The 27588-nt window shown below is 34.7% G+C and overlaps 1 protein-coding gene across 2 annotated transcripts; it reads left to right on the top strand.

Moving 5' to 3' along the window:
- Positions 1-21: 21 nt before the first annotated feature.
- Positions 22-27162, top strand: LOC131153602 (sodium/hydrogen exchanger 2-like). Of its 2 annotated transcripts, XM_058106018.1 has the most exons (15): positions 41-336; positions 437-555; positions 637-734; positions 2813-2872; positions 2965-3011; positions 3102-3288; positions 5643-5698; positions 7400-7446; positions 18828-18894; positions 19526-19626; positions 20916-21017; positions 25757-25895; positions 25978-26040; positions 26135-26221; positions 26389-27162. In XM_058106018.1, exons 1-15 carry the CDS (start codon positions 163-165, stop codon positions 26713-26715), a joined length of 1674 nt encoding a protein of 557 aa, XP_057962001.1. In that variant the 5' UTR covers positions 41-162; the 3' UTR covers positions 26716-27162. The 2 variants fall into 2 exon arrangements, with proteins under 2 accessions (XP_057962002.1, XP_057962001.1); XM_058106019.1 differs by lacking the exon at positions 5643-5698 and having other exon boundaries at positions 22-336; positions 3102-3296.
- The last annotated feature ends 426 nt before the right edge of the window (positions 27163-27588 follow it).

The raw sequence follows: 27588 nt of genomic DNA, 5'->3' as shown, positions 1-27588 counted from the left end.
ATCTCGAAGCCTCAAAATCATGAACAGTAAGTTATCTTGCATATATCTCAGACGCAGCCAAGCCACTCACACTGCCCTTCTTCCATTCCTTCGTTCACTCCGAAGCATTTCTCTTCGAGTTTCGATTGTGAATGCACAAATTTCTGCTGAAGCTGTCCAGAAATGGCGATCTCCGAGAAGCTGCCGGACTTGTTCTCGCTGCAGAGCTCGTATCTCAACACGAGCACTGTTGTGGCCATCACCTTGTTCTTCACCCTACTCTGCGCTTGCATCATCATCGGTCACCTCCTCGAGGAGAACCGATGGGCCAATGAATCGACTACCGCCCTTCTTCTGGTACGTTGAGTAGGGTTAATTGATTCTCCTGTTCGATTGGGAAGTTTTGTTTCACTGGTTCCCTGTCAATTCACATTGTGTGGTTGTGACTGGAATTCAGGGCTTGGCGTCTGGACTGGTTGTGCTGTTGGTGAGTAAAGGCAAAAGCTCGAGAATTCTCGTCTTCAGTGAGGAATTGTTCTTCATTTATTTGCTGCCCCCAATCATTTTCAATGCTGGGTAAGGCTTCGCTACTTGAATTTCTCTCTCTCTCTCTCTCTCTAACGATGCTATTGCAATTTTGTTTAATTATGGCGGCAGATTCCAGGTCAAGAAGAAGCGATTCTTTCAAAACTTCTCAACAATTTTGTTGTTTGGAGTATTCGGTACTGTAATATCATTCTGCCTCATAACATCAGGTAATCTCTGGAATCTTTATTGCTCTCTGTATTTATCTAGTTTCAGATTTAAATTTCTACGAAGTATGAAGAACCCCATTTGCTCGCTGATTAAAGCAAAAATGGAAGAAATAACTACTCTTGCCATGGAGGTTTCTATTTGTTGTACTTCTACCCTGTTATGTGTTATCTTTGATCTGTTACTGCCATAAATGGGTGTGATATGATATGCAAAGTTAAAAACTCAACATCTATATATGGCTGTATAACTACTCTTGCCATGAAGGTTTCTATTTGTTGTACTTCTACCCTGTTATGTGTTATTGTGCTGGGCTTTTGTGGAGCCTAGTTGTGTTTTAATTTAGATGACGATCCGACCTCTATTTAATTAGAGATTTCTATCATAAGGCTTAGTCCATGGAGTGAAGGCTTGGGCCGTAAAAAGGATTTCTTTACGGGTGATTAGGGTTGGCGTGGTTGTACCTGCGAGAGAGCGAGAGGGAGAGCATTGTATCGCCACACTCTCTGTGTTTTCTTCCTGATAATATTGAAATCCCTGCAACTCCGTGGACGTAGGCAAAATTGCCAAACCATGTAAATATTGTCTTGTGCGTGTGATTGATTTTTCTTTGGCGTTATTTTTCTTCTATTTTTGTTTCTCACAGGTTTCGGGAATTTGTTCTTTATTCCCAACATTATCGTTGATCTGTTACTGCCATAAATGGGTGTTATATGATATGCAAAGTTAAAAACTCAGCATCTATATATGGCTGTAACAGCATCTGGAGAGAATTAAAGCACCTCTAAACCTTTTCATGTACGTAGCATAAATAAATTGATGACATAGTTTGCAAAATATCTTTCTTATGGGTCCATTGAAAGGCTCACTGGCTCCCTTCCTCCACCCCCTTCCCAGTATCTGCGCCAGAAATTTTTCCTTTTAGGGGTGAGGCAAAATAGAGTACTACTTGTATGACCAACAAATTATAAGCCCAAGTATAATTTTCTAAGAGGTACCAGATAAAATATTTTTACTTCATTATTTTTTTGGGAGGAGGGGTGGGAGGGGTGTTGAGAATTCCACTTGTGAGTTTGTCCCACATTGAAAAATTTGAGTTGATGATGGGTGCTTATATACATGGTTGGACCCAAAACCTAATAAGCTTAAGCTTTTGGGTCAAGTTGGTGTTCACCCATGTATATCAAGTCCACCCATGAGCTTCTCCAGTGCTAAGAAGTGGTATCAGATTCGACAGTTCCTAACTTAGAGACAGTTTCCATTCAAGGGGGAGCAGTTCGTACTCACAAATGAGGGGGAGATTGTTGAGAATTCTACTAGTGAGCTTGTCCCACATGGGAAAATTTGAGTTGATGAAGACCCAATATACTTAATCTTTTGGGTCAAGTTAGTGTTCACCCATGTATATCAAGCCATTTCATGAGCTCCTCCGGTGCTAACAAGGGGTGGAAGGGTGACTTCAGATTTTCTATTAAAAATACTTAAAAAGATAAGGGTTGTGAGTTCAATATTCAGGGGTGATGGGCGACTTCAGATATTCTATTAAAAATACTTAAAAAGATAAGGGGTGTGAGTTCAATATTTAGGGGTGATTGACACAATGTCTCCTGACTCATTCCCAATATGCCCCTCCCTGTGCCACTGCTCCTTCCCTGCCCCTCCGACATTCATGAGACTTTCAAAACTAATTTCTCATCTTTAAACAGTTGGGCTGTCCCCTAAGGGGACAGTTTTTAAAATTCTTTAGATGAAGGAAAAATGACTTGCTCTCAAAGTCCTTCCATTATAGGAAATTTCTTTCCTCATGTAGAAGGCATTAAAAAGTCACTTTTGGTTTGGGGAATGGAATGGGTGGAAATGAAATGAAATGAAAATTTAAATGGAGAACATGAAGAAATCAAGTAATAAAATTGGCCCTGTTTTGCTCGATTCCATTCCATTCCTATGTTGTATGTACCAAACATGTGGTAAATTCCTATATCATTGCACCACACAATATGCTCATATGGGAGAACTGATATACTTACTTTCAGATTTTGTAGCCATTTAACCTCACTATTGTTTTTCTGGAGCCTTACAGGTGTCTTTTTGCTATTTAAGAAGCTTGATCTGACAACCCTCACTATTCGAGATTTCCTAGGTGATTTATAACACGTTGACTGATTTATTGTCTGTTTCACTTGTCACGGATCATGTTTATTAATAGATTATTTTTGTTGAACATATTTGCAGCTGTTGGTGCTATTTTGTCTGCAACAGATTCAGTTTGTACTTTGCAGGTACTTCCATAATATCTTGCTCCTAATCACTGCAATTGCTCATTTTTCTTGACATGGTCAACTAATACACCATTTTTCCCCATGCCAAAGGTTCTCAATCAAGAAGATACGCCCTTCCTTTACAGTGTTGTATTCGGGGAGGGCGTAGTTAATGATGCTACATCTATTGTGCTTTTCAATTCAGTCCAATCACTTGACTTCAACAACCTTACTGCTTTGACAGCCTTAAAATTGCTGGGGACCTTCCTTTACCTCTTCCTCACCAGTACTGTTCTTGGTATAGCAGTAAGTTGTAGTTTTGTGTTTTATAATTCAAGCAAACTGGTTTACTGAAATTAAAAAGATAGTTTATGCTAGATTATCTAGTATCGAATATAAACGTGCCTTACATACATCTACTTACATCTCTTTTATTTGCTCTCTTGTGAGAATTTTTTTACTTTTTTCACTCTTCTGAACATGTTAACAGTTTTTGTTTGCATTTTTAAGTTGCTTTTACCCGTTTCAGTTTATTACAACTGATCTTACCTTTTGTTTTGACTACATATTTGATCTGAGTGTGGAAAATGTATTCTAATCCATAAAATGTTATGAAAATTTTCTTGAAATTGTTATTGAACTAGCCCCTAAAGACACACACTTCAACCACGCCTTGCTTTTCCTCACCCATTAAAAAAGAAAATGTTTGCCTGGTTATCTCCACTAGATGCCCTCAAAGCCCTGCTGCACACCCCTTAAAAATAACCTAAAAGGCTAAAGTTGCTCCTAAAAAGCTCCTCCACACACTCCATATCTAGGTCCTTTCCACAGTGGCCCAGACCACTAGACCTTAAAAATACAATATTTATCTACCAAATATTATTATCTGATAAATATAGAAAAAAACTAGCATGATGCTCACAGGTTGAGCCACCCCCCCCCCCCCTTTTTTCCCATGGTTTTGAATGAGGTTCTCCTTTTAAAAGTGAAAGGTGGGTATGAAACTATAAATGCATTTGGTAAATAGCTGGATTCATTTATTTATTTTGGAAACTTTTAAAAGTTACTGGAGCTTTGAAAGCTAAACGCTAACCCGTTTTTTTTCTTAACAAATTATTATATTCCATGGTTGTCTTTACTTTTTGCAAATATTACAGAATTATCTACACATTCATTGTGCTTCTTAAAAGACACATTCTTTTTGGTCATTTTAAACATTTTAGACACATAGTTTTTTTACCGAACATTTAGGATCAACTTTTTCTTTCTAGGAGTTCTTTTTTTGTAAGGGACTAAACAATTTTTACAACAACTTGAATTTGAATAACTCATTTTCATCAGTTTCTTCTTAAAATTAACATAAGAAATTTTGTGTAGAATTTGTTAGAACACTGATTGAATAGTAATTTTGAGAAATCGGAGGCTGATTAGCAATTACGGAGATGATATGAACACTACATTGGCCAAGCTCCAATTGGAACTTGCAGAGTTGCAGTGTTGTGAGGGAGGTAGGGACAGAGAGGGGGCTTTGCCTATTTTAATACAAGAAAGGCACAAGCATGAGGATGTGAGCGGAAAGAAGAGGTCTTTTAGCTTTTGTTGAGGAAGACCACAAATCAATGAGCAAACATGAGGCCCTAATTACGTGATATTTCCTTTGAGAAAAGTCAGCAAATCTTTTTATTGTAGAAAGGAGCGTGGAAATTGATTTAGGATTGATTTTTTATTTACTCCATCGTTCCCCAATTACAAGTATAAATAGGGGTTGTAAGTCATTGTAAAATATATAATGGAATGGAGTTATTTATTTTTTTTATTCTTCTTCCTCTAATTCTATATTTCTTTTATTCCTCTGGTCCGTTTTGCTCTGATTTTAACATGGTATCAGAGCTGGTTTGTCGAACCTCTTCTCCGATTGTTCGGTGAGCTCACCACCAGCTCTGCCATCGATGACAACGAAGGAACCGTTACTCCTTCACTACTGATCATTGGCGCTGACCAGGTCTTTCATATCTAATCTTCGTCTCTGCTATCAACGACCTCCGACGTTGTTGTCTCTATTGTCGTTCTTCGCTGAAGTCTTCGACGTCGTCATCTCCGTCATCGGCGTCTTCGTCAACTTCATTCTCTAATGCTGCCTTCCTCAATCAACTCGTTGCTCTTTTAGATCTACGCCTTCGCGGATCGTCTTCGTCGTCGTCTTCAGCACATCAGAGAACACACTGGTTTGTTTGAATTAGAGGTTAAAGACAACCTTTTTCTCACAGCTACAGATCCAAGCCCAAGCGACCCACACCAGGAAGCCACCCCTCCGCAATTCATGGCACACCAAGTAGGCGGTGTCGACTCTTCATTGGCTAGTACGCCCAATAATGATCATTTGTGGATTCTTGACAGTGGTGCAACCGACCATATGGTTTTCACACCCACTATTCTGACTCAATCTTTTCCAGTCCATGGTTGGACAGTCAATTACCGGATGGCTCCCATGCCACCGTTACTCATATTTGATCAGTTCGCTTCTCTCCCACTCTCACTTTAGATAATGTTCTTTGTGTCCCGACCTTTCATTTCAACCTAATTTCTGCTCGTAAGTTATGCAAAATACACCATTGTCTCATTATCTTTTCTTTTGATTTTTGTTTTATTCAGAACCTGAGCGGGACGGCCTCTACCACTTTGCAAACACCCGAAAGGCTTGTTGTCAGGTGGCCACCTCCACTTCAACTTCCCATATTTGGCATCAACATTTAGGACATTTGTCCAATAAAAATTTGTCTTTCCTTTCCAATAAAGTACCAGAAATTTGTAGTTCTAATTTGAAACCGTGTTTAATTTGCCTCTTGGCTAAACAGACTCATGCTCCATTTCCAACTAGTTCCATTTCTTCCCACAAACCTTTTGAACTACTACATGTTGACATTTGGGCGGCTCATCGCATCCCTTCTATTATTGGTGCACATTATTTTCTCACTATTGTCGATGATTCTACCTGTAGTATCTGGTTTACTTAATGCACCACAAATCTAACACCCGTTCTCTCTTGCAATCTTTCATTCATCTCGTTGAAAACCAATTCTCCACCACCATCAAAATCATACAAAGTGATAATGGGCTAGAATGGGATCATTCAAACAATCCATATGCACACAAGCCAGCAACCCGCTGATTTATTTACCAAGGCTCTTGGACTTGCATAATTTAACTACCTACTCAGCAAGTTGGGTGTTATAAATATCCAAGCCAACTTGAGAGGGAGTGTTGAGGAAGACCACAAATCAAGGAGCAAACATGAGGCCCCAATTACGTGATATTTCCTTTGAGAAAAGTTAGCAAATCTTCTTATTGTAGAAAGGAATGTGGAAATTGATTTAGGATTGTTTTTGTATTTACTCCATTGTTCCCCAATTACAAGTATAAATAGGGGTTGTAAGTTGTTGTAAAATATACAATGGAATAGAGTTATTTTTTTTATTCTTCTTCCTCTAATTCTATATTTCTTTTATTCCTCTAGTCCGTTTTGCTTTGATTTTAACAGCTTTATTTGTGATAATTAAAAATTGTCTCTAGAAACTACTTTTTTGTTGTAATAGGTGCATTATTTGTATGTAAAACTTCCGAATTAACAACTATTAGTGACACTTAGTCCCTTTGGCTTACTATTATTAACAGGAACAAATCTGTCACTAATACTTAAAAATGTTGTCCCTAAAACTTTTCTGCCATTAGCAACAACTAAAACTTACGTTGCAAATAACTAGTATTTCTCAAGCTTTCAAAAATGGTTGTGAATAATGCTTACTTGTGACAATGTTTTATGTGTCACTAATTATTTGGTTGCTAAAAAACTGATTTTTTATAGTGACATATATATTTATAATTTTTCTAGTATACAACATGTCATTATCCTTCCATAAATTTCTTTTTTCCATTTGTCCCTAAGTCCTAGTTGAAATTGTGCATATGATCTGTTTAAGATATCATGCATGCATGTGTGTATATTTTTGTTTTTGGTTTGGAGCTTAACAAAAATCATAACTCTTTTATAGCATATGTTTTTGGTTATACAATTTTTTATTTTTTATTTTTTATTTTTATACATTGGATGCCCATACTAGGCCTGCGTTATGAAGCAGAGGTAGCCCATATCCCATCCTATTTCACTTCCCACCCCTTCCACGATTTGAATCCAAGACCTGTAACGTGGAAGTCTTAAGCTTTAAGTCTTTAACTGCTGGATATCTCCTAGGAAACTGGTTATACGCTTTTGAGATAGTTGGTGTATATTTGCTACAGTTTCCTTAAATGAATATCTTGTGTTTTTGCATTACTACTTCACTAAATTTGAAATGCATTTTTGTTTTTATGATAGTGCACATAGTAACAAAATATTTGTGGTAACGTTTCAGGTGGGTCTTTTAAGTGCATTTATCATAAAGACACTTTATTTTGGAAGGTAATATAGAGAACTTTTGCCCTTTTCTTTTCTCACTACCTTGTGTTTGCATTGGCCTGTTATTGTACCCTTTGTTTTTGCATGCCTAATCACTTGCTAATGAAAATTTTTTGATGATTCCTCAGTTCTAAGTCAAAAAAAATTGCATGTCGAGAGAACATCTCTTGTGTCAAGTAATTAAAATTCTTGTCTTACTTCCTAAACTACAATTGTGTGACTTAAAGAATCCAAAATGCTTCACTAAGAATAGGTAGTTTTTTAAAATGTATTAGAAAGTATTATAGAGATGTAATTGTGGTAGACAACAAGATAATAAGGTGCTACAAAATGAAGAAATAGGATATTGGAAGGCAACTTTAATGTAATTGCCTTTCTTTGTTAGCTCTCTGTTTTACCCAAAGGATTTTTTGTCCTGCATCCTCCGTAATTTTTCTTTTCATTAATAGATCCTTTTATTATCCTAAGAAAAAGAAGAAATAGGAAAAGAATGAAAAGTTTTTTTTTAAAGCGTTAGATGACAATTGTAAGAGTTGGTCTTGCCTATACGGTGGGATATGGTTTACATTCAAAAAAGAAAGCGCACATGTGTGGAGAGAGAGAGAGAGAGAGCAAGGAGATGGAAGGTCATTACATGATATATGGTTGTATGCATGGATGATTAGCTTGTAGGTTCAAAATTCTTGGTCGGCCAAGCTCAACAGTGCATGCTTCAATGCATGGCTAGTTAGGGGTTTATAATTGCTTTGAGATGTGACTTATGTTCAAAGATAGTTTGCTTGAAGTCTATAAGTAAGGGGAAAGATTATGTGCAGAGGGCGAGAAGCACGAAGGACCTCAAGTATTATGTGTGGAGAAGGCAAGGTGAAATTTAGGTTGTCCTTGCACAAAAGTACAGGCATTTTGGAATATGTTCACACAAATGTGTGGGGGCTGCAAGAGCACCAACTAAGAATGGAGTTCAATCTTTTGTCAGTCTCTTCAACAATTACTCAAGGAAGTTTGAGTTTATTCCATGAACGAAAAGTATGAAGTGCTATGCAAATTCAAAGAGTGAAGGCAAAAGTAAAGAAACTGTGAAGTTGATAAAATGCCTTTGGTTAGATAATGGGTTAGACTACAAGTGAAACAAGTTTCTGGATTTCGATTTCTAGAGGTTTAGAGGAATTGTCAAGCATTTTATTGTTTGAATGACTCTATATAAGATGGCCAAGAGGATGAACAACCCTGCTTGAGAAGAGTATGACACTATAGGATTGGCTGCATAAAAGTTTTTGGGCAGATGCACTTAGTGACTTAGTACAACACTAAAGTTGTTGTATTGTTAACATATCCCCTTTTTCAAAGATGGATGGCGAGCTGGGCTCAAACCCATCCCTAAGCACAAAGGAAAAGACAGAATAGGCAGGGACTTTCGGTTTTGAAAGATCTTTGAGTGTCAAAGAAAATGTCTGTAGAAAAAAAAAATGGGGGATTGTTGGAAAATATGATTTTTGGGTGAAAAAAATATAACTTTTGAAGATGGAAATGAACCATTGTTCCCAAATTTCCTAAGCCAAGGAGCAAAAGCCTCATGCCAAGAGCCTTTGGCCACCCTTTTCAACTTTGGTCAACCTTGAGTGATAGAAGTCCTCTTACATCGTGAAGATCATGATTCCTTTTTGAATGACAAGAATTCTAATGGACCATTAAGTGATAGGAGCCAAATGGAGCCATCACTCCAAATTAGTCATCCCTTAGGAATCCATATAATAAGCAAAGAACTAAACTTTGACTCCAAGGTTTGGAAAGGCATGGTAAAGAAGACTAGGGTTCAGGAGTTGAATAACAGATTGAGAAGGTTAATGCACCCTACAAATAATTGTTATAGGAATAAGTAACTGAGCATATTTACATCATTCCTTCACAGTGACTTGGAGGAGTAGATTTATTTGAAGCATTAAACAGTTTTAGGGAGCTTGAGAAAAAGAACAACGTCTGCAGATTTAATAAATTATTCTATGGTTTGAAGCAGGCACCAAGGTAGTGTAACAAGCCCTTCAATTCTTAGATGATGAGCATTTATCTCAAACTTCTACCTATCTAATAGTGTATCTATATTTTTATGCTATATATCAATGACATTCTCATTGCTTCAAAGAAAATGGGTGATGTTAATTAGGTAAAATCTCTATTGAGTAAGGAATTCAAAATGAAGGATCCTGGTGTTGCTAGAAGGATCCTTGGGATGGAAATACATGGAGACTCGAAATCTAGAAGTTTTGGGTCTCACAAAAAAGGCATACATAGAAAATGCTTTTGAGAGGATTAGTATGAGTAATGCTGGGTCCATGTTGTACTCTAGTAGGAAAACATTTTAGGTTGTCTTGAGCACTGTGTCAACAGTTAGAAATGGATGTGGAGGAGATGTTCAGAGTATCATATGCCAATCCTGGTGGGTGCTTGATGTTAGTGTTGTGAGCAACTTTATAGTCAAGGAGCACTAGCAGGCACCAAAAGTTGTCATTAGGTACTTAAAGGGTACATTAGACTTTGGTATCGATTTGGGTATTGAATAGGATTAAGTATTGGTCGTGGGGTATGCAGATGTAGATTATGCTAAGGACTTAGATGAAAGGAGGTCCACAACAAGATATGTCATTGCAGTGGCAGGTGTGCCTATTTATGCGTTGGTTGTGGGGTATTCAGATGTTGATTCATGCTAAGGACTTAGATGAAAGGAGGTCCACAACAAGATATGTCATTGTAGTGGCAGGTGGACCTATCTATGCTACAGTCAGTTATTGCATTATCTACAACTGAAGCAAAATATATGGCAAAGATAAGGACTACAAAAGAAGCTATACAATTGAAGGGATTAGTAATTGAGCTTGACATAGAGCAACAACTTATTCATCAACATAGTGACAGATTGTCATCTACATAGCAATGAATTAGGTTCACATTAGGACTGAACATATTGATATGAAGTATCACAATATATGAGTATTAATTTCGACAAGTGAGATTCATCTTGTTAAGCTTGGTATTAGGGAAAATTCAGATGATATTTTTATCAGTCTTTATCAAGATCTTGCAGTGCTTAAACCTCTAGGAAATTGTTGAATGAATTGCAGCTAAGTGGAGGTACAAGTTTGAACATTCCTAAAGAGTGGATATTCATTAAGGTGGAAATTGTTGAAGTGTGACCCGTATTTAGAGTGTAGTTTACTTGAAGTATCTAGGTAAGTGGAAGGTTTCATTGGGAAGGCTAGAAGCCCAAAGGAAGGACCTTGAGCATGGTTCGAAATCGCAGTCGCGGGTAACGTCGCGTAACGGTCGCGGGTGTCGCGGGTCGCGGGAGACGTGGGTGTTATGTAACGGGAAGCGGGCACAACGGTCGTGAATTTTTTTCACGCATGCACAACCATGCCAAAATTGAAAAATAAGCATGAAATCCATTAATACATGATTTTTAATGAATTTTGAAGGCTTTCATTCAACCTACAAATGCTTTTTAATAGGCATTATGATTTTTATATTAATTTTAGTGCGCTGTTTACAAAAAAAATCATATTTTTTTATAGTTTACATTACTTTAATGAGTAACAAGATGTAGAAATGTAAGAATCAATTAATTAAAGTCATAAAGTTACTAAAAATGAATCAATACTCAATAGACTCAATACTCAATATACACATTACACATACATGAATTTAAAAAGTGATTAATATCAAATATCAATAAATAGTTGAAAATACATGAATACAATATTACAAATTTATAACATAACACATGTCACCACCGAAAAGAATGACGTGGAGGGTCTTCATAATTTGCATCTATATCTTGAGATTGGGATGGGAAATTATCTCCCTATCCTTGTGGAAATATATAGTTGAATAAACCCAAGTTTGCGTCATTTCGTTGTTGCTCTTGAAAATGTACTGGTGATGAAAATTCTCTTGAATAATTTCTATAAGTTGGGGCAGGGGCTGGCTTTGGGTAGTATGTAGAAGAAGACTCACTAGATCCTGAGATTCCTGATCCACTAGGATAAAAATGTGAGTCACGAGATGCATAATGTGGATATGCTGGATGAGATCCTTATGGTTGTGATGATGAACCATCTAAACCAAAGTCGCCAAAACTACGAACCACACCATATGAATCTTCAATAGAATCACTAGGGTCACCACGAGCACTCTTTCTCCTGGGTTGTGAAGATTGGTTCCCTGGAGGAATACCCAAGTCATAATTTTCAGGTATGTCATGTAGTCCATAAGGATCAGAAGGATATATATCCCTTGCAAATGATGTCCCTGTGTCATATCCATAATTATATTCTACACCACCGCCTCCACCACCACCACTGCCACCCCCCCCCCCAACCCCAGCTCCAGCACCACTATTACCATCATCATCACTTAAATCATCATGCGCGTTTATTGGTGGTTGATCACCTCCTTCTGTAGTACCACCAACTTCTTCATTTAACCAATTTGAATTGTCCTGACCGTCGAGTAGTGGTCTCTCTCTCTCCTCTAACCATTGACTTAAAGGATCATCTTTTTCGAAAATGTAGTCCAAATTGATAGGATTGAAACCCTCTTCAATTTCTCGTTGGCTTCTTCTCATTGTACATCTTAACTTTAACCTCATGTTGTAATGTACGAAAACAAGTTTTTGTAGTCTCATGTACTTTAATCTATTTCTTGTTTTTGTATGGATGAGGCTAAAGGTGCTCCAATTACACTCACAATTCGAAGCTGATGTGGTCTGGCTAAGAACTCTAATTGTTATTCTTTGGAATTCAGGAGCACACAAGCCATAATGAATCCACCATTCAGCTGCATGAATAATTAAAAAGAGTTTTATGTTAATATAGCGTATATTTCAAAAGTCAAATTTGAACATAAAGAGAGAAAATAGAGTCATTCTCCATTATTTAGCTATATAGCCATATTTACCAGGATTTGTTTGTTTCACTGTCCTTTGAGCCAATGGGGAACTTAGGAGCACACAAGCCATAATGAATCCACCATTCAGCTGCATGAATAATTAAAAAGAGTTTTATGTTAGTATAGCGTATATTTCAAAAGTCAAATTTGAACATAAAAAGAGAAAATAGAGTCATTCTCCATTATTTAGTTATATAGCCATATTTATCAGGATTTGTTTGTTTCACTGCCCTTTGAGTCAACGGGGTTCCAAAAGTCTCCTGCCTATCTTGATATAGCAACAACTAAAAAAGGATGATTGTGAAATATAATTAATTAATTAGATGTATTTATAATTATTCTTGAAAGTATTACAGAATACTAGAACAATTCATTATTCAATTTAATGAAACCAATACTTACTTGATTAATAGCCTGAATTTGAGTATCTATATCGGGTACCAACTTGGTTATCACTTTTTTAACTCCATCCATGACTTCTCTAGCAACTTCAGGAGAGGGTGGGGCACCATAAAGAAATTGTGGGTTCAAAAAATACCCTATAATTAAATTTAGAAACATATTAATCAATGGTTTTCTAATGCAACTATGCATAATTTAAAAGTTAAAATAATAAGAAATTGTATTTGATTTACACTTACCAGCAGCGTGCAAATCGTGGTGCAACTGAAAACTCCACTGGTTGTCAATAATTTTCCAATAGTTTTTGTAAAACCGGCAATCTTTTTGAATGACCAAATTCGCCCTATCAATTGCCTCGTATATGAAGCCCATGGTTGGTTTTTCATCACCATCAACCAATTTAAGAACTTTCACTAAGAGTTCTTGCACTTTAATTATATCAGAAGCCTTTTGCCAAAACTCTTTGCCTAAGATAATTTTCTTTGAATCATATGCTGGGCCTGATTTTGCCATCCCAAATCTTGAGTTTTTCCAAGCATCAGATGTAAACATTTCCCTTAGTGCTTGTTTATGCCTGACAATAGTCTCCAAAGCAATGAAATTTGTGGCAAATCGAGTGATAGCAGGGCGAAGTAACTCTCTATTATTTGTAAATTTCTTCATGAAATTCACTGTCCACGTGTGGTTGTAAATAAATGAGGTTATTGTTCTTGCATCTTCTAAGACCTTCTTCACGTTACTTTTCTTACCAATATCTTCAAGAATGAGGTATATGCAATGAGCTGCACATGCTGTCCAATAGAGATTGGGCCTCTTCCGCATTAATAATTTTCCTCCTGCCTTCATTGGAGTTTCATTATCAGTCACTTCTTGGACAACATTCTCCTCTCCAATTTCTTCAATCACCTCGTCCATTAATCTGAAAAGAAATTATAGATTCAATAATTACTACTATTTAATTAAAAACATGCAAGTTCATAATACTATTTGCATATACAATTAAAATTAGAAAATTACCTGAAATAATATTCAACTGTTCTGCTTGGTACATCAGAGGCATCAACTGATTTATGAAACACGGTGCCTCTATCGCAATAAACTAAAAATTTATAATGTATTTTCTAGTTGGTCCTGACCAACCATCACACATAAGGGTTACACCTCTCTCCTTCCAAATTCCAGCAAAAGAAGCTATATAATTTTTCATTTCTTGATACTCTTGCTCCAAATAAATTTCAGATATCTCATAGGGTGATGGACCCTTCACCCCTTTTCCAACCTCTGTAGTAATATCAAACATAGGCTGCATAAATGGAGAGTCAGCTACATTCGCTGGAATCCGATTATAAATTAAGAATTTTCCAACTGCTTTTCCTAATTTACTTCTTAAACCTTTCAGTAACTTTGTGTTGATTTTTGGTTGTTTCGCACTCTTGCTTCTTTCTAAAATAGGATCCATTGCCTTTAGTCTAGCTTCAGGGGCATCAAGATTGATCCATTGTCATCCACTACCTTCAGCTTCTCGACCACTATAAGATCGAGCTCCTGCTCTATTGAAACCACTGGTAGAACCATTGCCAGAGTCACCTCCCTCTTCATAAATATTACCCCCTCTAGATGTTCTTGCTCGAAATCTTTGTCTCTCTTCCCATTGTTGCTGTGATCGTATGCTTTCTTGTCGAGCAAATCTTATACTTTCTTCTTCCAAGTCTTCTTCATCGCTCAAATTCTCCAAATCTCCACTAATTTGGGCTTCTGCTTCTTCTTGCCTTTTTTGTTTATCTCTTTTCTTTCCGCATACTGTTGTAGATGTTTCATCATTTGTTCTCTGACTTGTGTGGTCACATTTGAGCATCCAGCTACTAGACATTTTTTATGTGCCAAGTGTTGTTTCAAGCGTGTAATGCCTCCTTTAATTATCTTCCCACATAACTTACACATAATAACATGTCTATTACCGTCTACCACAGTACCAAAATGCCATCCAATATCCTCACTAGGTAAGTTCTCATTTCCTCTATCACGTGACATATTGATAGACTTAATTTGATGATCTCTACACAAAACATAGAGAAAATACAAAGTTACAACCTTTCTAAAAAAAATGACAGGAATAATATTATAATTAGTAATTTAGTAAATATTAAATAATAAGTACTAGATAGTCCTTCTAATTTTAAATACTTATTACGTAAAAATAAAATATAATATTTGATTAAAAATAAGAAGTAATGTTTAATTTATTTTTATATTTAAATAAGCAAAATTATAAAATATTAGATATTTTATTACAAAAAAATATATTCCTTTATCTTTAAAAAGATATTTTCATTATTTTTTATAACTTGATTTTATTTTCATTTATAACTATAGGAAATTAACATTGTAATTTTAAAGGTGGAAAAGACTTGCTCTACTTTCATATACATCATAGCATCACTAATAGAGATCCATACAGTACAAATTGACTATTTAATTTTTTAAGCATTTTCTTAGTTTATGGATTAAGATACTAATTTTCTACAAATTCCAATAGTAAACTAGTAATTAGTAAAAATATGAATTATTAATATATTAACTATTAGGTTAAAATGTTTTTTATTAAGTTATCAATTTTTACTTTATTTGATAACTATTAAAAACAAAAAATAGATCATGTAACGATTTATTTTACCTAATTTTAAATTTAAGGTCAAAATGATGTTTTAAAACTTAAAAAATATTTATAAATAGGAAATATGTGATGAAACTAAATTTTCCTAATTACCTTTCAAAAAATATAAGACAATTAAAATATTTATAAATTAAGAAAATTTTATTTTACATAATTATTACTATTTTCTATTTTTTTACTCTATTAAATTACTCTTTTTTTAATTCAATTTAACAAACATAATTTACAACAAATTATAATTAAAAAAAAAACATAATAAAAAGTTTAAGATGTGGGAGGTTTCTGATCTTTGAAAAAAAAAAAAAAAACAAGAGTTGCATCTATGGGCAAGGCCTAAGACTAGAAAAGAGTATTTTTTGTACTAATGTTGTATCTTGGAAGTCTATAACCATAATACTATTACTAACGGTGTCAGCTTTCAAAAAATGTTAATGCAATACCATATAAATGAAATTGATATTGTATATGAATATAATAATTTACAAGAAAAAAAATGCTGTTAGGGGAAATAATTATGCAAAATGTTGTTTTACTCACAAATATAAAATAGCATAGAAATAGAACATGAGAAATTGTCCACTCCATATTTTTGTAATGCCATGTCATAGTCATTTATTTTAAAATAATATATATTTTATATGCAATGAAACCAAAAGGAAAGAAAGAATACGTATGCTGATTTGGAAGAATGAATAAAAGTACGTTAATCAAAATTGAATATGACATGCTTAAATTGTTTAGGAACCAATTTGCATATTAAATGAATCTGAAATTTTAAAGCTTTTTACTGTATTAAATTACTCTTTTTTTTTTTAATTTAATTTAACAAACATAATTTACTATAAATTATAATTTAAAAAAAAAAACATAATAAAAAATTTAAGATGTGGCCGTGGGTGTTGAGTGTTACTAAAATTTTAAAGCTTATCTCATACGCGAGATGAGCAGAGGCTAGAGAGTTTGGGACTCTGAGTGAGACCGAGAGAGGGGAGGCGACTCGGAGGATTGGAGGAGCCTTGAAGCCTCGAAGCTTCGTGCGACGACTGGCGGAGGGCTGGCTGGTGGCGGCGAGTGCGACGACTGGCAGAGGCTGCCGAAGGGCTATCGATGACTCCAAGCTCCGTGCGACGACTGGAGGTCGGCAAATGAAGCTGCCTTCGGCCACTCTCAAGCTTCGAAGGAAGGCTAGACAAACTGACGAAGGCTGCGAAGATGAGTAGATCAGCTCAGGCTTCAAAGGAGTGAAGGCGTGAAGCCTTCTTATAGCTTCGGCGGCTCGGCCAACAAAACTTCAAGTAAGTTTTTTTGCTCTTTGAATGTTAGATTTAGGTAGATTGAATGGCAGATGGGTGCTTGGGACTCAGGAAAGGGGGAAAGGAACACTGCGCAGCAGAAAGGAGATTCTGCAAGTTGTCGGCATGTAACGGTCCGTAATGGACCGTTACGGAGAGTAATGTTGGGGTAACGGCCGTTACGGCTGTGAATTTTTTTCAAACCGCATTATCGGCCCGTATTGGTTTCGGAGCCCTTGATTTACGTTACGTATCGACCGTTACGCTATGTAACGGCCGTTATTTAAAACCATGACCTCGAGGTACAATATTGTATTTTTAAGCCTAGTGTTAGTACATTTATATACGGGGCTATTTCAATATTTTCACATGGGTGGCTTTATGTACTTGTGGTAACCTAAGGCATTATTCATTTCAAAATAGTGGGCTTTTTCGCAAGGGCTCCATAGATGTATGCACATCTTCGAACCATTTCAATTGTTGTGATGTTCTGTCCATTTTCTCTTATTCTTTTTCTTTTTTTCTTTTGTTCGTGTGAGAGTGTACATATACTAGCTGGTCAATTTCAGCAACAAATTGTGAAAACTTGACTGAATAGAAGAGGAAAGGAAAGCTAAAGTAGGAATGTGCCAAGTGTGATAATGTAATTGAAGGTTCTTATTCGTAGGGGTGGGCAAGGAAAACCGAACAGTCGACCAAACCAAACCTAACTAACCTAAACGATTGGTTAACCAATCGGTTTTGTTTAGTTTTGATTGGATTGTTTTAAATTTTTTTGCTTTTGGTTTGATTGTTCGATTTTGGTTCATCAATATCAATAATCGCAATAACCAAATTGAATCAATATCGTACCATTAGTTTAATATACTATATAAATGCATATCATATATATTGAAAAATATTATGTTTTTACATGTTATTAAATTTTATATATTTAAATATATATTTTTATTTTTTTTGGAGTGAAGGTATAATTTTGAAATTAATTAGTTTAATTTAGTTAATCATTCAATGTTGGCCCAAGTTATATGTTAATAAAAGTTAACCACTCAAAATTATTCAGTTTTAGTTCAATTTTTTAGGGAACTAAAAATTCAATTCGATTAGTATTTAATATATGGATTGGTTTATCGAACCAAGTCCGCCTTTCTCCTTATGTTCTTTGTCCTAATCTTTTTCTTTCTCTATATCAATCTTATAATACTTGTTCATATTGCTTTTGGGTATGAAAAATAATGTGGGTACTTTGGTCGGTTTAAGTCATGGTTTAGATTAATAGGAAAGCCTTTGTGGGTTTAAATCAAGTTGCGGGGAGGTGACTTTTCTAGCTCTCTCTCTTGTTGTACTTTGTTCTCCTTGGTGGTAAATTGATTCTCATACATAGACACAGGCTTAAGTGTTAAACCACTTAAATTATAGTTGTGCTCAATTTTATTACCTTGTGCTTTCCCTAGTTGGGTGTTGGTGGTCTTAAGCCCAACATGCATTTAAGTTGTAGTTGGGTTTCTTCTCTCTTTCCTTTTTTTTTTTTTTTTTTTTAATTTATTGTTTTGAGTTTTTGGAAGCCTCCATCTTTGTTTTAAATGATGTTTAGAGTTTTTGCATATTCGCACTCAAAACTAAGCTTGTAAGTACCTCAATGGACAAGGGCGGCTTAGGTGGTAAACTAAGGCTCTCGTGGTTAAATGATTAGGGTTCAAATCTTAGTGGCTATAGTGTTGCATTTGAGATAATACATTGGTATTTAAGTGGAGAAAGGTAAAGGGGTAGTTCCATTATCTTGGTAGATTAGTCAAGTGTCCAAAGGGCCTTAGACACCATCATTTCAAAAATAAAAATAAAAAAGAGTACCTCAATGGACAAAATAGATAAATTCACATATACACACATTACTTTGGAAGTTACATATAGAGGCATTCTTAAAAGAATATGCTAGTGGAAACTGGAAAGTAAACATGTCTATCCTTTCAATCCCGAAGTTAATTTGTTGAATAGTCCATGAATAATATATAACCACATCCTAGTCTATAGTTCCTGACTTGGTTTATAATGATTTATTGATCTTTTATCGACAGACATTCAACAGATCGTGAAGTTGCTATCATGATGCTTATGGCTTATTTGTCGTACATGTTGGCTGAGGTACGAAAGATATTATACTCCAGCATATTTTTTTTAATTGCTAAATTTATTTTTAAGCCATGCTTCCACCTCTACCCCACCCCCTTCCCTTCCCCCACCAAAAGAAAAAAAAAGACAGTTGATTTGTTGGAGAAAGAAAACAGAAGTGCAAGCAATTTTTTACTGTCACTGTTGTTCTTTTAATGAGTTGTTTAGAGTGGTGATACTTAGTCTCATTATGGTCCATGACAATATATATTAGTAGTAAACTTGAATGAGAAATTCACACAATCACACCTCTAAAATGGCAGGACCCTCAATTACATTTGCGGGTATTTTAATTCTATGAACAGTAGAAGCGTTTCTTCTTATATTTGCCCTAACACATCACCAAAATGGTTTGGATTCATAAATTCCTTGCATTTAAATGGATGCATTTTCTTAGACTTTTTAGTTAATTAAAAAAATCTTCAAAAAACACTAGTTCCGATCACAATGAATGAAAATTCTAAAACAAGTATAAAGAACAATATTTGGGTGTTACTTCTTCAAATTTCCTTCGAAATGATATCTTTTAGTTGAGTTCTAATGCTACTACGAACTCTATATTTATTTAATGCTATAATTTTATGACATTTTTTTCTCCTCGCAGCTTTTAAATCTTAGTGGCATTTTGACAGTCTTCTTCTGTGGCATTTTCATGTCACACTACACATGGCACAATGTAACTGAAAGCTCGCGTATTACAACCAAGTGAGAGCATACTAAACTTTTCCATTATGATTTTCATTTTTGCCATAGATAATGGTACCAAGGAGAATTGGTTCATAACACGATCAAATAGTACAAAATTGAAGTGACTATCTTGCACAGTCACTTTGTGTACCAAGTTATGCAATAATTTAGGGTGATGATCACTTACTAGTTAAAAGATCAGTCACAATCCCTAAAATCTTTTTTTGCACCAATATCTATTTTTTAGTCTAGAGAGAAAATGATACCAATGAATTTTGGTCTATCCATGCTTAGTATGCATAAGCAAGATGGCCTTGACTTGTAAACATTCATTCAAGTGACTCTTAGAATCAGGAAATCCTATAGTTAAGGAATTTTTCATCCAATGATGCAAAGATAATTTAAGAAAAAAAAAACTGACTAAAAAAAAAAATCTATCATACCGTTGTTTCTTTGCATGCATGCTTATAGTACAACTAAATCCCAAAAACATGATATCTAAAGTAAGTTTTCAAATATGCATAATTGAATATGCTCAAAACTTAAAAAAAAAAAATTATTATTCTTGTGGAAGAAGAAAATGTAAAGATTATGGAAAATTAGCGGAAAACCTGTAAATAATCCATACTTCAAGAAATCAAATGAAAAATGCATGCTTACAAAGAACAAGTTCAATTGCAAGTAGAGCGTTTGGTCACAAAAACAATATATCCTAGGAAATTTAGGAAATTGATCTCATCTCAGGATGATCCCTTAGGGTCCGTTTGAATCAAGGATTCTGCTTGGAAAAAGAAAAGAAAAGGAAAATATGGAGGAAATTCATTTTCCATTGTATTTTCCTTTTATGTTAAATATTATTAAAAATAAAAGTTTTTTTAATATGACCAAAAATAAATAAAAATTAAATATTAATGATGTGTAAAAATCAAAATTTTGTTCATGGATTTGGCATATTTTTTTAGAATTTTTTTATCACCTTGATAATCACACATGAAAATGTGGATTCCTTGATCTTTTCCTTTTCTTTCATTAATGTTTTCTGAGTTCTAGATAGGCCTTTAGTGGCCGTGGCTTTTTTCTTGTGTGATTCAAACACCAACATAAAGGTTTACATTATGTATGCATATGCCACAAGTATACAAACATATAATATTGTCCACGGATTTTATCTTGTTTTGGTTCAATGATCTTTGCACATATATGAGCCAAAGAATTTGTATAGAGCATACATTAATTACGTGTTACTTAATACATGCATGATGACTTTCAATGGAATTCTAACCATCAAAATGGTTTCGTGATTTCAGGCATTCATTTGCAACAATTTCCTTCATTGCGGAAACTTTTATATTCTTATATGTTGGTATGGATGCCTTGGACATTGACAAATGGAAAGAAAGTCATGCAAGGTAGTTTTGGTAGCATTTAAATTCATATTTCAATGCCAGTAGTTAATTTCTTGTTAATCTATTGAGTGTATAGAGAAAATAAGGCATGATTTATTTGCATGGAAAAAGTAAAACAGTTGAGGAGAAGGGCTTGATGATAGTATTGTTGGTGAATAATGTATTGGTTTGTAGAATTCACGCCCAATGTAATAGTTAGGGTTATACCAGTGCAATCTTGGCAGATGGCATGTGCATTCCTTGTACTCACGGTTGGTTTTTCATCCCCATGTACTTATTTCAATACTTTTGCCAAATGTTTTTGCACATTCCTTATATCTACAACATTTTTCCAGAACTGTTTCCCTTATATAATCTTCTTGTTGTCATATGTGGGGCTTGATTTTGCCTTCCCAAACCTTGAATTTTTCCAACCTCACATGTGAACCCCTTAAGGCTTACCTATGCCGCAGAAAGGTCTCTAAGGAAAGAAATTTTATGCCAAATCAAGTAGTGGGTGTATGAAGCAACTCCCTATTATTTATAAATTTCTATATGTAGTCCATGGTATATTTAATAATTAGTAATTTGGTGTGTGTTCTCATGCGTATCATAATCATTTATGAGCTAAAAAAATTATTATTTATTACCTTGTTAAAACTACATTACAACTATAAATACATAAACATGTTCCTCTCCAATTTCTTCCACTCCATCCATTAATCTGAAACCAAATTGTATATTTAAGAGTTAGTAATTTAGTCTGCATGTGTGTATCATTACAGCTTCTGAGCAACAAAATTATGATTTATTACCTAATGACAACTATATAACAATTATAAATATATATAAATGGATATGCCTTAATATTAATCATTAGTTTAGCTAGGTAAATTTTATGTATCCACCGAGTTATGAAACACAGTGCCCCTATTACAGTATACTATAGAAGTTTGTATGTTTTCTAATGAGCCTGACCTTTTACCACTTACAATGGTCTCTCCCCCTTTCCTTCCATACGTCAAACAAAGGAGGATATATTAACTTTTGATATCTGGATACACTTGTTCGAAAAAAATCATCGTCACTTCATAAATGGTAAAGCTTTTCACTCCCTTTCAAAGATCTAAATCAACGTAAGCATAGGCTACATAAATGAAGAATCTGCAACATTTGATGGGATATGATTCTATACAAGAAACTTCTGTACTACTTTTCCTATCTTGCATTTAAAACCTAAAGATTTCAGTGTTAATCTTTGGTTGTTTTTGCACTCTTGCTCCTTTCAAGTGTAGGATCCATTGTCCTCAGTCTTGCTTTAAGTGAGTCCAGATTGATCCGCCAACATCCACTACTACCGACGCGTCGAAGAATTTGTGTTCAACTCTACTAAAACCATTGCAACTATTAGAGTCACCCCTTTTCATTGCCTCCAAATCTTGCACTAAATTAGTCTCTCTTTCCATTTTTGTTGTGACTGCACGCTTTCTTGTTAAAAAACCTCATTCTCACTTCATACGAGACATCTTTCTCTCTCCAATTATCCTAATCCCCTTAATATAGGCCTTCAATTCTTCTTGCCTTTTTGTTTTCTTTCTTATTGTCAGAGATTTTTCATTATTCATTTTCTAACTTTTGTTATTACATTTGCACTCCCATCAACTTGACCTTTTTTATGTGCAACTTGTTTCAATCATGTAATGCCTCCTTTAATATTCTTGACACATTTTGCATATCACAGGTATATCTACTACCCTCCACATGAGTTGCAAATGTCATCTAATGCCATCATTGTGAACTATGTGAAGTTCTATGGAGAATTACATAGATTAGAACTTAGAAGTATGGTGACTTAGCGGATACAAGCGAAACATTGTAATTACGTATTAGAAAGTGAAACTGATCCGCCGAGCCCTCTCATGGACTATGTCCTCCATCACGATGTCGAATGAAACTATCCATGGAATCGTGCGCCGTGTGAAGCGTAGATCATCGCTGTTCTTAACCCAGAATCGGCTTTTCCTGCCCCCCCCCCCCCCCCCCCCACGCCTTGGCAAAGTGCTTCGCTTCCGGTTCTTTAGAAGAATCAACTGACTTCTCCCTTCAATTACAACTCAAGACTACAACTGAGTTAAATTAACATAATAATAAATTATCTACTAAAAATCTGTATTATATACTTATATATATCACATTAATTACTAGGTAGAGGGTTGTAGGTTGAAGTATTAAGTAGCTGATAGGAAAATAATTAATTAATGGTAATTATCAGTATTAATTACTATTTATGTATTAGTTGCTATATAACTATTTACAATAATGAATAGTACTTAATAGTATATTTAATGATTGCTAATAGCATCTAATTATATAGTGTAAATGTATAATGCAATAATGTATACTACTAACATTTATTTGTACTTGTATATTAAATAATATTTTAGCTAAGAAATATATATATACATATTCTTATAATAGAAGAAGATGAACTAGAATGGAAAAAATATACAAAGAAGGGGATAAGAAAATCCTACTAAACAAAAAGAAGGAAAAAATAAAATAAAGCAAAAAGATAAAAAGCAGCCATGGACTAATAGAGCTAACCAATTTTGTTACATATTAGCAAACCTCACCCCTTTAAAACAAAAACACACCAAAGAGCAAGGCTAAGTAATGAATCTTCTAACATAACAAAGAGAAAATTCAGCTCTTTCCTTCCAACCATAATCCCACAGAGCTGCGAAAACTGCACACCTCTCCAAACCATCTGCTTCCTTCTACCAAAACCAGAAAAAAGAGAGGACCAACAGTTCCTCCACAGCTCCACCGACTCAAGACAAACCCAACTTTCTCCCAGGAAACTTTATTCCAAATATTCCAAGTAAAAGTGCAATGCAAAAACAGATGAGAAGCTGTTTTTGAACTATCAAGACATAAAGAATACACATCAGGAAAGTGCCTTTGAAGGTCTCCATTCACATGCAAGCCAAATGTACTTTTAATGACTATATGCCAAAGAGATGATTCCTCTAAGAGGCAGTGTTCGAGCCATAACATAAGAGCAGTGTTTTGGACACCGTAATATGTTTATTACCTATTACTTATTAATAAATAATAAGTAAAATATACTATGATACTATTAATTGTTCGGAGTTCTTAACAAGTTAATTGCAAATATATTGATGTGAGCACGTAATAATTATGTATAAGCTTGTAGTAATATATTTTAAAAATTACTACCCATAAAAATGCATACTAATTTTTTTTTTCTAAAATTATGAATTAGTTGTTAAATTAATACTTCAATATTATTATAGATTGGACTATGCTTTAAACCAAATCAAAGGGAAATAGAAGGGAAAATACATAGAAATACAAGGAAAAATACATACTTAAAAAAATTTCTAAAATTATGAATTAGTTGTTAAATTAGTACTTCAATATTTTTATAGATTGGATTATGCTTTAAACCAAATCAAAGGAAAAAAAATAAAAAACTTACCCAAGAGAGGTGGACTACAAGTCCAAAATCTCATTATGTAACAATGGTTGTTTAAAACAATACTCTTGTGTAATGATATCTAGAAGTGCTACGATCAATTTAGTTCTTCAAATTACTAGGCTCTTGTTTGCTTCAACACAATAGCAACAATGAAAGAAAGTGATGGTGGATTGGTTTTTATTTGATACCAAACTTATGCAGGCAACATGGTGATGAGATAGAACATAGAAAAATAAGAGAGAGGAAGGGAAGAAGAGAGAGAAGAAAAGGAGAAAGAAGAGAGAGGAAGGGAAGAAAAGGAGAAAGAAGACAACAATGGTGGATTGGTTTTTATGTGTTACCAAACTTGATATATGACACATGGAGATGGGATAGAGCCCAAAAAAAAAAAGGAGGGAGGAATGGAAAAGAAAGGAAGAAGAAAAGGAGAAACAAGTGTTTTGCATAGAGAGAGTGAAAAAATGTTTGAGTGAAATTCTAATTAGATTCATATTTCCAATTGATAACCCACAACACAAAACTACAAATATTTAAACACCCTCCATTCAACTACACAATAACTCTTAAATAACAAAAAAAATAAAATAAAAAGTATTGAATTTTATTCTTGAATCCTAGTTTTGAAAGCTTGTGCCCATATTTGTGTTCCAAATAGTTGGGAAGCCAAATTGATGGTGTTAGTGCTCTATTAGCATGCCATTTCTAAAGTAGCATGCCCTAGAGTAAAACAAACTTGTTATGAAGTTCTAGGCAAAAAAAACATCAATATAAAGTGCAATTGCCACATTACAGAAGGTCTTATGCATGTCAACTATCCACGAATAACCACTTGTTTAAGAGAAGTGCAATTGCTTTCTTTTTATTTATATTTTTCATTTCATTTATTTGGCAGTTTGATTATGATGAGTTTAAAAATAAATACAAGTCATAATTTGTGTCAAACATCAAGTATGCCATAGAATTAAATAATTTCTTGTCTTTTTAGATTTTATTTCAAATGGATCCTATATAGACCCTATATAAATCCTATTTACACTTGTTTGTAGGGACGTTATCTTTGTTTTCTTTTAAAAAACTAGCTTATTTCCATTTTCTTGGGTGATTTTCATCAAACATTCTAAATTTCAGAATGCTAACTTGCATAATAATGACATTTTTTTTGTGCCCCAACTTTTTATTGTCAATGTATGTGCCCTACTCCTTGAATTTTTGTGTAAAAACACGAAATGATTCTTTAGCTTCTTTCATTCTTTTGATTCAGCGCGGGCACTTCAGCTGCTGTTAGTTTAATTATGTTTTCGTTGGTCTTGCTTGGGAGGGCAGCATTTGTTTTCCCTCTTGCAAATATTGCAAATTTCTTTAAAAGAAGAGACAATAGCAAAATTGAACTTCGGGAACAGGTACTATGTCTCAGCATCTCTGCACTAAGCCACAAAATGTGATCAACCTGTTCTACTCATGACTAACAATTGAAAATCTCAGTTTATAATGTGGTGGGCAGGCCTAATAAGAGGTGCAGTTACTATTGCCTTGTCTTACAATCAGGTACATATATAAAATACATATATATCCCTTATTCCTACCCAAACCAAGTTTCATCTTTTGGTTGCTTGTTGATATACTCAAATTTGTTATGTAGTTTTCATCATCTAGAAAGAAGAAGTCATCTCAAGAATACGCACTAATGATCACCTCTACCATAATTGTTGTTTTGTTCAGTACAATGGTACGTTTCTAGTATGTTTTCTATGATGTTTATTTATAATTCAAAGAAACAGAATTTGCCTATAAAACAATTCAATTGATAATTAAAGCTTTTAACTTGTTTACAGCAAAATTAGGTTACCCCCTTTCTTTGGCGCTATATGACTTTATTTTGTTTTTTCTAAGTAGGTGTTTGGCTCAATAACAAAGCCTTTGATTGAAGCAGTGTTGTTACGACATAAGAAACCTACTACTTCCGACACAACAGATTTTGCAAGCTTGGAAGACTTAAGACTCCTCTTCCTTGAGAATGGTGGCCCAAGTGGTGAGGGCAATAGTAATCAATCGGCACGTAAAGCAAGTAGCTTACAGTTGCTAATTAGATACCCAACTTCAACAGTCCACTACTTCTGGAGGAAATTTGATGACAAATACATGAGACCAGTTTTTGGCGGACGAGGTTTTGTTCCATTCGTTCCTGGTTCACCATCTGGTGCAGCAGATGAAACTCCTTGAATTCATTTTTGTTATCATTATGAATAAGAAAATATGTATTTTTGTTGTAATATGTGGCTCATATGTTGAATGGAATGCATGTATAAAAAGAAAATATGGTAGAAAATAGTGAAGCTGGCTTGCAAGAAGAAACCAACGACGATTTGCCTGAAATCGTCGACAGTTTTGTTTAGGTGCAGAAGAAACAATCGACGGTTTTAATGTGTTACATTGATTATTTGGTCTCAACATTAAACCATCGATGGTTTTGCTTGGTTACCCAGCGCCGATTTTTGAATTTTGAATTGGGAAGTTGTATAGGTTGGGTTTCGAGAGGAAAATCTACGAGAGGGTTATATATACATGTTGCATGTTGTAACTCTAAGTCTAAATGTTCTTTTGGACACAAGATAGTAAAAATTCACCGTTGCTTGCTCTCGTGGATGTAGGCATTGCCAAACCACGTTATTTTTTGTGTCATTATTTTATTGCTTTCATATAATTTGTGTGATTGTATTTTTTGTATATTTCATTGTTGGTTACTGCATTGTGTAATTCGGTATTCCATTGTGCATTCATTTGCACAACAAATTGGTATCAATGCAATTGGTTTTTCAATAGCTTTTGGAATTTTGTCTGCAAAGTTTGAGGTTGTTAAGTTAGGTGGAACGGGTAATTTTGGACTATGGCAAAAAAGAGTTAAGGATCTGTTAGTGCAATAAGGTATGATGAAGGCATTATACGAAGATCAACTAGAAGGATGGACGAAACAAGTTGAAAGGAGTTTGAAGTGAAGACTATGGTGACTATTAGACTTTGTCTGGCTGATGACGTGTTGTATCACGTCATGGATAAGGAATCTCCTGTGGCTGTTTGGTAGAAACTGGAAAGTCA

Source organism: Malania oleifera, chromosome 4, assembly GCF_029873635.1.
Source record: "Malania oleifera isolate guangnan ecotype guangnan chromosome 4, ASM2987363v1, whole genome shotgun sequence".
In the NCBI taxonomy this organism is placed as follows: domain Eukaryota; kingdom Viridiplantae; phylum Streptophyta; class Magnoliopsida; order Santalales; family Ximeniaceae; genus Malania; species Malania oleifera.
Note: the sequence above shows the minus strand (reverse complement) of the source record. Positions and strands in the feature narration are given on the sequence as shown.

Bases quoted from the DNA above. Each gene is read 5' to 3' on its own strand.
- LOC131153602 (XM_058106018.1), top strand. From the start codon at position 163: ATGGCGATCTCCGAGAAGCTGCCGGACTTGTTCTCGCTGCAGAGCTCG. The intron at 556-636 runs GTAAGGCTTCGC...TTATGGCGGCAG, and splicing joins CCAATCATTTTCAATGCTGG to ATTCCAGGTCAAGAAGAAGC. The intron at 7,447-18,827 runs GTAATATAGAGA...TTTTATCGACAG, and splicing joins AAGACACTTTATTTTGGAAG to ACATTCAACAGATCGTGAAG.